The 14593-nt window shown below is 26.3% G+C and overlaps 1 protein-coding gene across 2 annotated transcripts in view; it reads right to left on the bottom strand.

The window, feature by feature from the left end:
- LOC135126135 (5-oxoprolinase) overlaps nucleotides 1–14593 on the bottom strand; it is a 77062-nt gene that overhangs the window by 23275 nt on the left and 39194 nt on the right. Inside the window, exon 9 of one of the 2 annotated variants that reach the window (XM_064051963.1) lies at nucleotides 13529–13753. The exons of the other annotated variant lie outside the window; for it this stretch is intronic. Coding sequence (XP_063908033.1) covers nucleotides 13529–13753 — 225 coding nt within the window. The remainder of the gene's footprint in view (nucleotides 1–13528; nucleotides 13754–14593) is intronic. 2 annotated transcript variants of the gene reach the window in all.

The raw sequence follows: 14593 nt of genomic DNA, 5'->3' as shown, positions 1-14593 counted from the left end.
AAAATATTCTAAAATTAGGAAGTTAAATAATTGAAAAATTGAGAAACCAAAAAGTCAAAAAGCAAATTCGAAAAATCGCAAATTTAAAAAATCGAAAAAGCAGAAACCTGAAAAATCGAAAAATTGAACTCAAGACTTTCAGTTCTTCAGTTCAATTTTTCGATTTTTCGAAACTTTGGGAAGTCGAGAAATGGAAAAATCAAAAAGTATATTAATTGAGAAATCGGAAATCTGAAAATTATGAAACGTCAAAATTTGAAAAATTTGAAAATACTAAAGAACTGAAAAATCGAAAAATCGAAAAATCTAACTAAACATCAAAAAACCAAAAAAATATAAATTGAAAAATCTAAAATTTAAAAATTGAAAAACTGAAAAATCAACAAATCGAGAAATCGCAACTCGAAAATTTAAAAAAATTGGAAAAATGGTTGAAAAAACCAATAATGCAAAAATCGAAAAGTAAAAATCGAAAAACCGACAAATCGAAAAATCGAAACATCGAAAAATTAAAAAACTGAGACATCGAGAAATCGAAGGTTCGAAAAGTGGAGAAGTCGAAAAATCGAAAAATTAAACAAAATTTAAACTTGAAAAATTCAAATATCGAAAAATTGTCTTCTTGAAGTTTGAACATGAGGATATTAAAAAGAAAGTTTAAAACCGAGAAATTGAATAATTGGATAAATGAAAAATCGAAACATCGAAAAATTGGAAAATAGAAAAATAAAAAAAATGGAAAATCGAAAATTTAAAAATTCCGAAAATTGAAAAATTGAGATATAGAAGAACTGAAACTCGAGAAATCGAAAAACCTAAAATTTTAAAAACTGAAAAGTTCAAAAATCGAAAAGTTGAAAAATTGAGAAATCGATGTATAAAACAGTCGAAGAATTGAAAAATCTAAAGTTTAAAAAACGAAAAGTTAAAAATCCAAACAGTAAAATGTCGAGAAATCGAAATATCCAGAATTAGAAAAATCGAAAAATCGAAATACTAAAAAAGAGTAGAAAAACTGGAAAATCACAAAATTGAACAAAATATTCTAAAATTAGGAAGTTAAAGAATTGAAAAATTGAGAAACCAAAAAGTCAAAAAGCAAATTCGAAAAACTGCAAATTTAAAAAATCGAAAAAGTAGAAACCTGAAAAATCGAAAAATTGAACTCAAGACTTCCAGTTCTTCACTTCAATTTTTCGATTTTTCGAAACTTTGGGAAGTCGAGAAATGGAAAAATCAAAAAGTATATTAATTGAGAAATCGGAAATCTGAAAATTATGAAACGTCAAAATTTGAAAAATTTGAAAATACTAAAGAACTGAAAAATCGAAAAATCGAAAAATCTAACTAAACATCAAAAAACCAAAAAAATATAAATTGAAAAATCTAAAATTTAAAAATTGAAAAACTGAAAAATCAACAAATCGAGAAATCGCAACACGAAAATTAAAAAAAATTGGAAAAATGGTTGAAAAAACCAATAATGCAAAAATCGAAAAGTAAAAATCGAAAAACCGACAAATCGAAAATTCGAAACATCGAAAAATTGAAAAACTGAGACATTGAGAACTCGAAGGTTCGAAAAGTGGAGAAGTCGAAAAATCGAAAAATTAAACAAAATTTAAACTTGAAAAATTCAAATATCGAAAAATTGTCTTCTTGAAGTTTGAACATGAGGATATAAAAAAGAAAAATTAAAACCGAGAAATTGAATAATTGGATAAATGAAAAATCGAAACATCGAAAAATTGGGAAATAGAAAAATTAAAAAAAATGGAAAATCGAAAATTTAAAAATTCCAAAAATTGAAAAATTGAGATATAGAAGAACTGAAACTCGAAAAATCGAAAAACTTAAAATTTTAAAAACTGAAAAGTTAAAAAATCGAAAAGTTGAAAAATTGAGAAATCGACGTATAAAACAGTCGAAGAATTGAAAAATCTAAAGTTTAAAAAACGAAAAGTTAAAAATCCAAACAGTAAAAAGTCGAGAAATCGAAATATCCAGAATTAGAAAAATCGAAAAATCGAAATACTAAAAAAGAGTAGAAAAACTGGAAAATCACAAAATTGAACAAAATATTCTAAAATTAGGAAGTTAAAGAATTGAAAAATTGAGAAACCAAAAAGTCAAAAAGCAAATTCGAAAAATCGCAAATTTAAAAAATCGAAAAAGCAGAAACCTGAAAAATCGAAAAATTGAACTCAAGACTTTCAGTTCTTCAGTTCAATTTTTCGAATTTTCGAAACTTTGGGAAGTCGAGAAATGGAAAAATCAAAAAGTATATTAATTGAGAAATCGGAAATCTGAAAATTATGAAACTTCAAAATTTGAAAAATTTTAAAATACTGAAGAACTGAAAATCGAAAAATCGAAAAATCTAACTAAACATCAAAAAACCAAAAAAATATAAATTGAAAAATCTAAAATTTAAAAATTGAAAAACTGAAAAATCAACAAATCGAGAAATCGCAACTCGAAAATTTAAAAAAATTGGAAAAATGGTTGAAAAAACCAATAATGCAAAAATCGAAAAGTAAAAATCGAAAAGCCGACAACTCGAAAAATCGAAACATCGAAAAATTAAAAAACTGAGACATCGAGAAATCGAAGGTTCGAAAAGTGGAAAAGTTGAAAAATCGAAAAATTAAACAAAATTTAAACTTGAAAAATTCAAATATCGAAAAATTGTCTTCTTGAAGTTAGAACATGAGGATATAAAAAAGAAAAATTAAAACCGAGAAATTGAATAATTGGATAAATGAAAAATCGAAACATCAAAAAATTTGGAAATAGAAAAATTAAAAAAAATGGAAAATCGAAAATTTAAAAATTCCGGAAATTGAAAAATTGAGATATAGAAGAACTGAAACTCGAGAAATCGAAAAACCTAAAATTTTAAAAACTGAAAAGTTAAAAAATCGAAAAGTTGAAAAATTGAGAAATCGACGTATAAAACAGTCGAAGAATTGAAAAATCTAAAGTTTAAAAAACGAAAAGTTAAAAATCCAAACAGTAAAAAGTCGAGAAATCGAAATATCCAGAATTAGAAAAATCTATAAATCGAAATACTAAAAAAGAGTAGAAAAACTGGAAAATCACAAAATTGAACAAAATATTCTAAAATTAGGAAGTTAAAGAATTGAAAAATTGAGAAACCAAAAAGTCAAAAAGCAAATTCGAAAAATCGCAAATTTAAAAAATCGAAAAAGCAGAAACCTGAAAAATGGAAAAATTGAACTCAAGACTTTCAGTTCTTCAGTTCAATTTTTCGATTTTTCGAAACTTTGGGAAGTCGAGAAATGGAAAAACCAAAAAGTATATTAATTGAGAAATCGGAAATCTGAAAATTATGAAACGTCAAAATTTGAAAAATTTTAAAATACTGAAGAACTGAAAATCGAAAAATCTAACTAAACATCAAAAAACCAAAAAAATATAAATTGAAAAATCTAAAATTTAAAAATTGAAAAACTGAAAAATCAACAAATCGAGAAATCGCAACTCGAAAATTTAAAAAAATTGGAAAAATGGTTGAAAAAACCAATAATGCAAAAATCGAAAAGTAAAAATCGAAAAACCGACAAATCGAAAATTCGAAACATCGAAAAATTGAAAAACTGAGACATTGAGAACTCGAAGGTTCGAAAAGTGGAGAAGTCGAAAAATCGAAAAATTAAACAAAATTTAAACTTGAAAAATTCAAATATCGAAAAATTGTCTTCTTGAAGTTTGAACATGAGGATATAAAAAAGAAAAATTAAAACCGAGAAATTGAATAATTGGATAAATGAAAAATCGAAACATCGAAAAATTGGGAAATAGAAAAATTAAAAAAAATGGAAAATCGAAAATTTAAAAATTCCAAAAATTGAAAAATTGAGATATAGAAGAACTGAAACTCGAAAAATCGAAAAACTTAAAATTTTAAAAACTGAAAAGTTAAAAAATCGAAAAGTTGAAAAATTGAGAAATCGACGTATAAAACAGTCGAAGAATTGAAAAATCTAAAGTTTAAAAAACGAAAAGTTAAAAATCCAAACAGTAAAAAGTCGAGAAATCGAAATATCCAGAATTAGAAAAATCGAAAAATCGAAATACTAAAAAAGAGTAGAAAAATTGGAAAATCACAAAATTGAACAAAATATTCTAAAATTAGGAAGTTAAAGAATTGAAAAATTGAGAAACCAAAAAGTCAAAAAGCAAATTCGAAAAATCGCAAATTTAAAAAATCGAAAAAGCAGAAACCTGAAAAATCGAAAAATTGAACTCAAGACTTTCAGTTCTTCAGTTCAATTTTTCGATTTTTCGAAACTTTGGGAAGTCGAGAAATGGAAAAATCAAAAAGTATATTAATTGAGAAATCGGAAATCTGAAAATTATGAAACCTCAAAATTTGAAAAATTTTAAAATACTGAAGAACTGAAAATCGAAAAATCGAAAAATCTAACTAAACATCAAAAAACCAAAAAAATATAAATTGAAAAATCTAAAATTTAAAAATTGAAAAACTGAAAAATCAACAAATCGAGAAATCGCAACTCGAAAATTTAAAAAAATTGGAAAAATGGTTGAAAAAACCAATAATGCAAAAATCGAAAAGTAAAAATCGAAAAACCGACAAATCGAAAATTCGAAACATCGAAAAATTAAAAAACTGAGACATCGAGAAATCGAAGGTTCGAAAAGTGGAGAAGTCGAAAAATCGAAAAATTAAACAAAATTTAAACTTGAAAAATTCAAATATCGAAAAATTGTCTTCTTGAAGTTTGAACATGAGGATATAAAAAAGAAAAATTAAAACCGAGAAATTGAATAATTGGATAAATGAAAAATCAAAACATCGAAAAATTGGAAAATAGAAAAATTAAAAAAAATGGAAAATCGAAAATTTAAAAATTCCGAAAATTGAAAAATTGAGATATAGAAGAACTGAAACTCGAGAAATCGAAAAACCTAAAATTTTAAAAACTGAAAAGTTAAAAAATCGAAAAGTTGAAAAATTGAGAAATCGACGTATAAATCAGTCGAAGAATTGAAAAATCTAAAGTTTAAAAAACGAAAAGTTAAAAATCCAAACAGTAAAAAGTCGAGAAATCGAAATATCCAGAATTAGAAAAATCGAAAAATCGAAATACTAAAAAAGAGTAGAAAAACTGGAAAATCACAAAATTGAACAAAATATTCTAAAATTAGGAAGTCAAAGAATTGAAAAATTGAGAAACCAAAAAGTCAAAAAGCAAATTCGAAAAATTGCAAATTTAAAAAATCGAAAAAGCAGAAACCTGAAAAATCGAAAAATTGAACTCAAGACTTTCAGTGCTTCAGTTCAATTTTTCGATTTTTCGAAACTTTGGGAAGTCGAGAAATGGAAAAATCAAAAAGTATATTAATTGAGAAATCGGAAAACTGAAAATTATGAAACGTCAAAATTTGAAAAATTTGAAAATACTGAAGAACTGAAAAATCGAAAAATCGAAAAATCTAACTAAACATCAAAAAACCAAAAAAATATAAATTGAAAAATCTAAAATTTAAAAATTGAAGAACTGAAAAATCAACAAATCGAGAAATCGCAACTCGAAAATTAAAAAAAATTGGAAAAATGTTTGAAAAAACCAACAATGCAAAAATCGAAAAGTAAAAATCGAAAAACCGACAAATCGAAAAACCGACAAATCGAAAAATCGAAACATCGAAAAATTAAAAAACTGAGACATCGAGAAATCGAAGGTTCGAAAAGTGGAGAAGTCGAAAAATCGAAAAATTAAACAAAATTTAAACTTGAAAAATTCAAATATCGAAAAATTGTCTTCTTGAAGTTTGAACATGAGGATATAAAAAAGAAAAATTAAAACCGAGAAATTGAATAATTGGATAAATGAAAAATCGAAACATCGAAAAATTGGAAAATAGAAAAATTAAAAAAAATGGAAAATCGAAAATTTAAAAATTCCGAAAATTGAAAAATTGAGATATAGAAGAACTGAAACTCGAGAAATCGAAAAACCTAAAATTTTAAAAACTGAAAAGTTAAAAAATCGAAAAGTTGAAAAATTGAGAAATCGACGTATAAAACAGTCGAAGAATTGAAAAATCTAAAGTTTAAAAAACGAAAAGTTAAAAATCCAAACAGTAAAAAGTCGAGAAATCGAAATATCCAGAATTAGAAAAATCGAAAAATCGAAATACTAAAAAAGAGTAGAAAAACTGGAAAATCACAAAATTGAACAAAATATTCTAAAATTAGGAAGTCAAAGAATTGAAAAATTGAGAAACCAAAAAGTCAAAAAGCAAATTCGAAAAATTGCAAATTTAAAAAATCGAAAAAGCAGAAACCTGAAAAATCGAAAAATTGAACTCAAGACTTTCAGTTCTTCAGTTCAATTTTTCGATTTTTCGAAACTTTGGGAAGTCGAGAAATGGAAAAATCAAAAAGTATATTAATTGAGAAATCGGAAATCTGAAAATTATGAAACGTCAAAATTTGAAAAATTTTAAAATACTGAAGAACTGAAAATCGAAAAATCGAAAAATCTAACTAAACATCAAAAAACCAAAAAAATATAAATTGAAAAATCTAAAATTTAAAAATTGAAAAACTGAAAAATCAACAAATCGAGAAATCGCAACTCGAAAATTTAAAAAAATTGGAAAAATGGTTGAAAAAACCAATAATGCAAAAATCGAAAAGTAAAAATCGAAAAACCGACAAATCGAAAATTCGAAACATCGAAAAATTAAAAAACTGAGACATCGAGAAATCGAAGGTTCGAAAAGTGGAGAAGTCGAAAAATCGAAAAATTAAACAAAATTTAAACTTGAAAAATTCAAATATCGAAAAATTGTCTTCTTGAAGTTAGAACATGAGGATATAAAAAAGAAAAATTAAAACCGAGAAATTGAATAATTGGATAAATGAAAATTCGAAACATCGAAAAATTGGAAAATAGAAAAATTAAAAAAAATGGAAAATCGAAAATTTAAAAATTCCGAAAATTGAAAAATTGAGATATAGAAGAACTGAAACTCGAGAAATCGAAAAACCTAAAATTTTAAAAACTGAAAAGTTAAAAAATCGAAAAGTTGAAAAATTGAGAAATCGACGTATAAAACAGTCGAAGAATTGAAAAATCTAAAGTTTAAAAAACGAAAAGTTAAAAATCCAAACAGTAAAAAGTCGAGAAATCGAAATATCCAGAATTAGAAAAATCGAAAAATCGAAATACTAAAAAAGAGTAGAAAAACTGGAAAATCACAAAATTGAACAAAATATTCTAAAATTAGGAAGTTAAAGAATTGAAAAATTGAGAAACCAAAAAGTCAAAAAGCAACTTCGAAAAATCGCAAATTTAAAAAATCGAAAATGCAAAAACCTGAAAAATCGAAAAATTGAACTCAAGACTTTCAGTTCTTCAGTTCAATTTTTCGATTTTTCGAAACTTTGGGAAGTCGAGAAATGGAAAAATCAAAAAGTATATTAATTGAGAAATCGGAAATCTGAAAATTATGAAACGTCAAAATTTGAAAAATTTTAAAATACTGAAGAACTGAAAATCGAAAAAGCTAACTAAACATCAAAAAACCAAAAAAATATAAATTGAAAAATCTAAAATTTAAAAATTAAAAAACTGAAAAATCAACAAATCGAGAACTCGCAACTCGGAAATTAAAAAAAATTGGAAAAATGGTTGAAAAAACCAATAATGCAAAAATCGAAAAGTAAAAATCGAAAAACCGACAAATCGAAAATTCGAAACATCGAAAAATTGAAAAACTGAGACATTGAGAACTCGAAGGTTCGAAAAGTGGAGAAGTCGAAAAATTGTCTTCTTGAAGTTTGAACATGAGGATATAAAAAAGAAAAATTAAAACCGAGAAATTGAATAATTGGATAAATGAAAAATCGAAACATCGAAAAATTGGAAAATAGAAAAATTAAAAAAAATGGAAAATCGAAAATTTAAAAATTCCGAAAATTGAAAAATTGAGATATAGAAGAACTGAAACTCGAGAAATCGAAAAACCTAAAATTTTAAAAACTGAAAAGTTAAAAAATCGAAAAGTTGAAAAATTGAGAAATTGACGTATAAAACAGTCGAAGAATTGAAAAATCTAAAGTTTAAAAAACGAAAAGTTAAAAATCCAAACAGTAAAAAGTCGAGAAATCGAAATATCCAGAATTAGAAAAATCGAAAAATCGAAATATTAAAAAAAGAGTAGAAAAACTGGAAAATCACAAAATTGAACAAAATATTCTAAAATTAGGAAGTTAAAGAATTGAAAAATTGAGAAACCAAAAAGTCAAAAAGCAAATTCGAAAAATCGCAAATTTAAAAAATCGAAAAAGCAGAAACCTGAAAAATCGAAAAATTGAACTCAAAACTTTCAGTTCTTCAGTTCAATTTTTCGATTTTTCGAAACTTTGGGAAGTCGAGAAATGGAAAAATCAAAAAGTATATTAATTGAGAAATCGGAAATCTGAAAATTATGAAACGTCAAAATTTGAAAAATTTGAAAATACTAAAGAACTGAAAAATCGAAAAATCGAAAAATCTAACTAAACATCAAAAAACCAAAAAAATATAAATTGAAAAATCTAAAATTTAAAAATTGAAAAACTGAAAAATCAACAAATCGAGAAATCGCAACTCGAAAATTTAAAAAAATTGGAAAAATGGTTGAAAAAACCAATAATGCAAAAATCGAAAAGTAAAAATCGAAAAACCGACAAATCGAAATTTCGAAACATCGAAAAAAAAAACTGAGACATTGAGAACTCGGAGGTTCGAAAAGTGGAGAAGTCGAAAAATCGAAAAATTAAACAAAATTTAAACTTGAAAAATTCAAATATCGAAAAATTGTCTTCTTGAAGTTTGAACATGAGCATATAAAAAAGAAAAATTAAAACCGAGAAATTGAATAATTGGATAAATGAAAAATCGAAACATCGAATAATTGGAAAATAGAAAAATTAAAAAAAATGGAAAATCGAAAATTTAAAAATTCCGAAAATTGAAAAATTGAGATATAGAAAAACTGAAACTCGAAAAATCGAAAAACCTAAAATTTTAAAAACTGAAAAGTTAAAAAATCGAAAAGTTGAAAAATTGAGAAATCGACGTATAAAACAATCGAAGAATTGAAAAATCTAAAGTTTAAAAAACGAAAAGTTAAAAATCCAAACAGTAAAAAGTCGAGAAATCGAAATATCCAGAATTAGAAAAATCGAAAAATCGAAATACTAAAAAAGAGTAGAAAAACTGGAAAATCACAGAATTGAACAAAATATTCTAAAATTAGCAAGTTAAAGAATTGAAAAATTGAGAAACCAAAAAGTCAAAAAGCAAATTCGAAAAATCGCAAATTTAAAAAATCGAAAAAGCAGAAACCTGAAAAATGGAAAAATTGAACTCAAGACTTTCAGTTCTTCAGTTCAATTTTTCGATTTTTCGAAACTTTGGGGAGTCGAGAAATGGAAAAATCAAAAAGTATATTAATTGAGAAATCGGAAATCTGAAAATTATGAAACGTCAAAATTTGAAAAATTTTAAAATACTGAAGAACTGAAAGTCGAAAAATCTAACTAAACATCAAAAAACCAAAAAAATATAAATTGAAAAATCTAAAATTTAAAAATTGAAAAACTGAAAAATCAACAAATCGAGAAATCGCAACTCGAAAATTAAAAAAAATTGGAAAAATGGTTGAAAAAACCAATAATGCAAAAATCGAAAAGTAAAAATCGAAAAACCGACAAATCGAAAAATCGAAACATGGAAAAATTAAAAAACTGAGACATCGAGAAATCGAAGGTTCGAAAAGTGGAAAAGTCGAAAAATCGAAAAATTAAACAAAATTTAAACTTGAAAAATTCAAATATCGAAAAATTGTCTTCTTGAAGTTTGAACATGAGGATATAAAAAAGAAAAATTAAAACCGAGAAATTGAATAATTGGCTAAATGAAAAATCGAAACATCGAAAAATTGGAAAATAGAAAAATTAAAAAAAATGGAAAATCGAAAATTTAAAAATTCCAAAAATTGAAAAATTGAGATATAGAAGAACTGAAACTCGAGAAATCGAAAAACCTAAAATTTTAAAAACTGAAAAGTTAAAAAATCGAAAAGTTGAAAAATTGAGAAATCGACGTATAAAACAGTCGAAGAATTGAAAAATCTAAAGTTTAAAAAACGAAAAGTTAAAAATACAAACAGTGAAATGTCGAGAAATCTAAATATCCAGAATTAGAAAAATCGAAAAATCGAAAAACTAAAAAAGAGTAGAAAAACTGGAAAATCACAAAATTGAACAAAATATTCTAAAATTAGGAAGTTAAAGAATTGAAAAATTGAGAAACCAAAAAGTCAAAAAGCAAATTCGAAAAATCGCAAATTTAAAAAATCGAAAAAGCAGAAACCTGAAAAATCGAAAAATTGAACTCAAGACTTTCAGTTCTTCAGTTCAATTTTTCGATTTTTCGAAACTTTGGGAAGTCGAGAAATGGCAAAATCAAAAAGTATATTAATTGAGAAATCGGAAATCTGAAAATTATGAAACGTCAAAATTTGAAAAATTTTAAAATACTGAAGAACTGAAAATCGAAAAATCGAAAAATCTAACTAAACATCAAAAAACCAAAAAATATAAATTGAAAAATCTAAAATTTAAAAATTGAAAAACTGAAAAATCAACAAATCGAGAACTCGCAACTCGAAAATTAAAAAAAAAATTGGAAAAATGGTTGAAAAAACCAATAATGCAAAAATCGAAAAGTAAAAATCGAAAAACCGACAAATCGAAAATTCGAAACATCGAAAAATTAAAAAACTGAGACATCGAGAAATCGAAGGTTCGAAAAGTGGAGAAGTCGAAAAATCGAAAAATTAAACAAAATTTAAACTTGAAAAATTCAAATATCGAAAAATTGTCTTCTTGAAGTTAGAACATGAGGATATAAAAAAGAAAAATTAAAACCGAGAAATTGAATAATTGCATAAATGAAAAATCGAAACATCGAAAAATTGGAAAATAGAAAAATTAAAAAAAAATAGAAAATCGAAAATTTAAAAATTCCGAAAATTGAAAAATTGAGATATAGAAGAACTGAAACTCGAGAAATTGAAAAACCTAAAATTTTAAAAACTGAAAAGTTAAAAAATCGAAAAGTTGAAAAATTGAGAAATCGACGTATAAAACAGTCGAAGAATTGAAAAATCTAAAGTTTAAAAAACGAAAAGTTAAAAATCCAAACAGTGAAAAGTCGAGAAATCGAAATATCCAGAATTAGAAAAATCGAAAAATCGAAATACTAAAAAAGAGTAGAAAAACTGGAAAATCACAAAATTGAACAAAATATTCTAAAATTAGGAAGTTAAAGAATTGAAAAATTGGGAAACCAAAAAGTCAAAAAGCAAATTCGAAAAATCGCAAATTTAAAAAATCGAAAAAGCAGAAACCTGAAAAATCGAAAAATTGAACTCAAGACTTTCAGTTCTTCAGTTCAATTTTTCGATTTTTCGAAACTTTGGGGAGTCGAGAAATGGAAAAATCAAAAAGTATATTAATTGAGAAATCGGAAATCTGAAAATTATGAAACGTCAAAATTTGAAAAATTTTAAAATACTGAAGAACTGAAAATCGAAAAATCTAACTAAACATCAAAAAACCAAAAAAATATAAATTGAAAAATCTAAAATTTAAAAATTGAAAAACTGAAAAATCAACAAATCGAGAAATCGCAACTCGGAAATTAAAAAAAATTGGAAAAATGGTTGAAAAAACCAATAATGCAAAAATCGAAAAGTAAAAATCGAAAAACCGACAAATCGAAAAATCGAAACATCGGATAATTAAAAAACTGAGACATCGAGAAATCGAAGGTTCGAAAAGTGGAGAAGTCGAAAAATCGAAAAATTAAACAAAATTTAAACTTGAAAAATTCAAATATCGAAAAATTGTCTTCTTGAAGTTTGAACATGAGGATATAAAAAAGAAAAATCAAAACCGAGAAATTGAATAGAATAATTGGATAAATGAAAAATCGAAAGATCGAAAAATTGGAAAATAGAAAAATAAAAAAATAGAAAATCGAAAATTTAAAAATTCCGAAAATTGAAAAATTGAGATATAGAAGAACTGAAACTCGAGAAATCGAAAACCCTAAAATTTTAAAAACTGAAAAGTTAAAAAATCGAAAATTTGAAAAATTGAGAAATCGACGTATAAAACAGTCGAAGAATTGAAAAATCTAAAGTTTAAAAAACGAAAAGTTAAAAATCCAAACAGTAAAAAGTCGAGAAATCGAAATATCCAGAATTAGAAAAATCGAAAAATCGAAATAATAAAAAAGAGTAGAAAAACTGAAAAATCACAAAATTGGACAAAATATTCTAAAATTAGGAAGTTAAAGAATTGAAAAATTGAGAAACCAAAAAGCAAATTCGAAAAATCGCAAATTTAAAAAATCGAAAAAGCAGAAACCTGAAAAATCGAAAAATTGAACTCAAGACTTTCATTTCTTCAGTTCAATTTTTCGATTTTTCGAAACTTTGGGAAGTCGAGAAATGGAAAAACCAAAAAGTATATTAATTGAGAAATCGGAAATCTGAAAATTATGAAACGTCAAAATTTGAAAAATTTTAAAATACTGAAGAACTGAAAATCGAAAAATCTAACTAAACATCAAAAAACCAAAAAAATATAAATTGAAAAATCTAAAATTTAAAAATTGAAAAACTGAAAAATCAACAAATCGAGAAATCGCAACTCGAAAATTAAAAAAAATTGGAAAAATGGTTGAAAAAACCAATAATGCAAAAATCGAAAAGTAAAAATCGAAAAACCGACAACTCGAAAAATCGAAATATCGAAAAATTAAAAAACTGAGACATCGAGAAATCGAAGGTTCGAAACATATAATTTGTAAATAAATCCCTTGGTTTTCGCTTGCCAAATAGTGATATTTTTAAATTTTGGTCCCCAGTTGATAAAATTTTCGCCACAGTTGATGTTCCCGCCTATGAGAAAAAAAAATCAAAAAATATTTTACAGCGTATTTTGACATTACAGAAAATATGTTCGAGACCCTCATAGTTACTTCTTTGAAAGAAAGATCGGGCCTGTCTTTTCGAAACTGCAAAAAACATCTTTTTAATGCAATTTTTCAGAAAAGTTATATTAATCTGCAGTATTTCAAATAATTAGATAGTTTACTCGAAGTATTTTCAGTATTTCAAATGTAAATACTTGAAGTAGTGGACTTTTGTTGAGTACTTTGTGTTAGACTGTGCTGACTCAGCCCCTACAGCCCACTCCACCCGTCGTCGAGTCAACCACCCCTAAACGGCCCACTTCCGTCAAGTGCCGCCCTTCGCACTTATCCCGATTTGAATAAAAACGAGCGGAATCCCTCAAAGTTAATAACACTGTTGAAGTAGCGATAGCGCCTTATATATCATGGCGCGTCTCAGGATATTACCCGAGACAAAATAGAATATTATAAAGTTGAAATAAAATATGGCTCACCGCGCCGCTGCCTCCTGCGACCGTCTCGTAACACCCCCAGGAGCCGCTGCCAAATGTAATATTATTCATGCATCCTTGCGAAGCGGCGCACGCCCTGAAGGCCTTCAAAACAACGTCGACGACTCTTTGAGACGTGAGGACGTTGCCGCCGACCACCGCCGCGGCGTCGCTGGGGTCCAGGATGGAGCCCTTCGGGACGACGATCTGCACGGGGGCCAAACAACCCTGCCAAACACAAACAAAAATATATCACAATTAGAGAGGGATAAATATTTACGCGGGAGATGAGCGAGAGGTGCGTGCAGCGGAGTCGGGCGAAAGGTCAAGGGTTGGATGGGGAGTAAACAAGAGGGAAAGTCGCGCGGAAGTTCGACGGGTGGTTGGGGGTAGAGCGGCGAGAGTGATCATCGGAGATATTTGTTTGACCGACGGGTTTTGTAGCTGTGTAGTTTTATTTTTGGAGGAGTTGCGACTTCGAGTGTATGATGCATTCGTAGGAAAGGGCCCTACGGGGTTTATGTAAAGTGAAACCTACGGAGAGGCTGAAAATCGAGAAACGTGGAACTGAAGCGCTAAACTTGAGGAAAAAGTGGCGCTCTAGAACGGTAATCCAATCTAGTGCTCCTACTCGATGCTGACTACTACTATTACCTAATTAGAAGAAACACAAATGCCAAAACAAAAACAACAAAATTGGTCGTAGGTTATTTCGGCAGAACTTCTTTGAAAAATTAAAAAAATGTTAGCAATTTTTCATTTTTTTTTGTTTCTTCAATTTGTGGATTGGCAATTTTTCGAGTTTTCAAGTTTTTCGATTTTCCAACATTGAAATTTTCGATTTTTGAATTTTGAAATTTTTCGATTTGAGTTCCTCGAGTTTTAAATTTTTATTTTTTTAATTTTTCGATTTGCAACTTTTCCTTCCGGTTTTCTAATTTCTTTAATTTTTTATTTTTCTATTTTTCAGTGTTCCGATTTTATATTTTTTTGTTTTATCAATTACAATTTCTTCAATTTTTCGACTTTTGGATGTTCCAATTTTTATTTTTTCAATTTTTACATACG

The sequence above is a fragment of the Zophobas morio genome, unplaced genomic scaffold, assembly GCF_036711695.1.
Source record: "Zophobas morio isolate AGI-343-1 ecotype UQ-CSIRO unplaced genomic scaffold, CSIRO_AGI_Zmor_V1 ptg000010l, whole genome shotgun sequence".
In the NCBI taxonomy this organism is placed as follows: domain Eukaryota; kingdom Metazoa; phylum Arthropoda; class Insecta; order Coleoptera; family Tenebrionidae; genus Zophobas; species Zophobas morio.
This window is presented reverse-complemented; position numbering and strand designations above follow the sequence as displayed.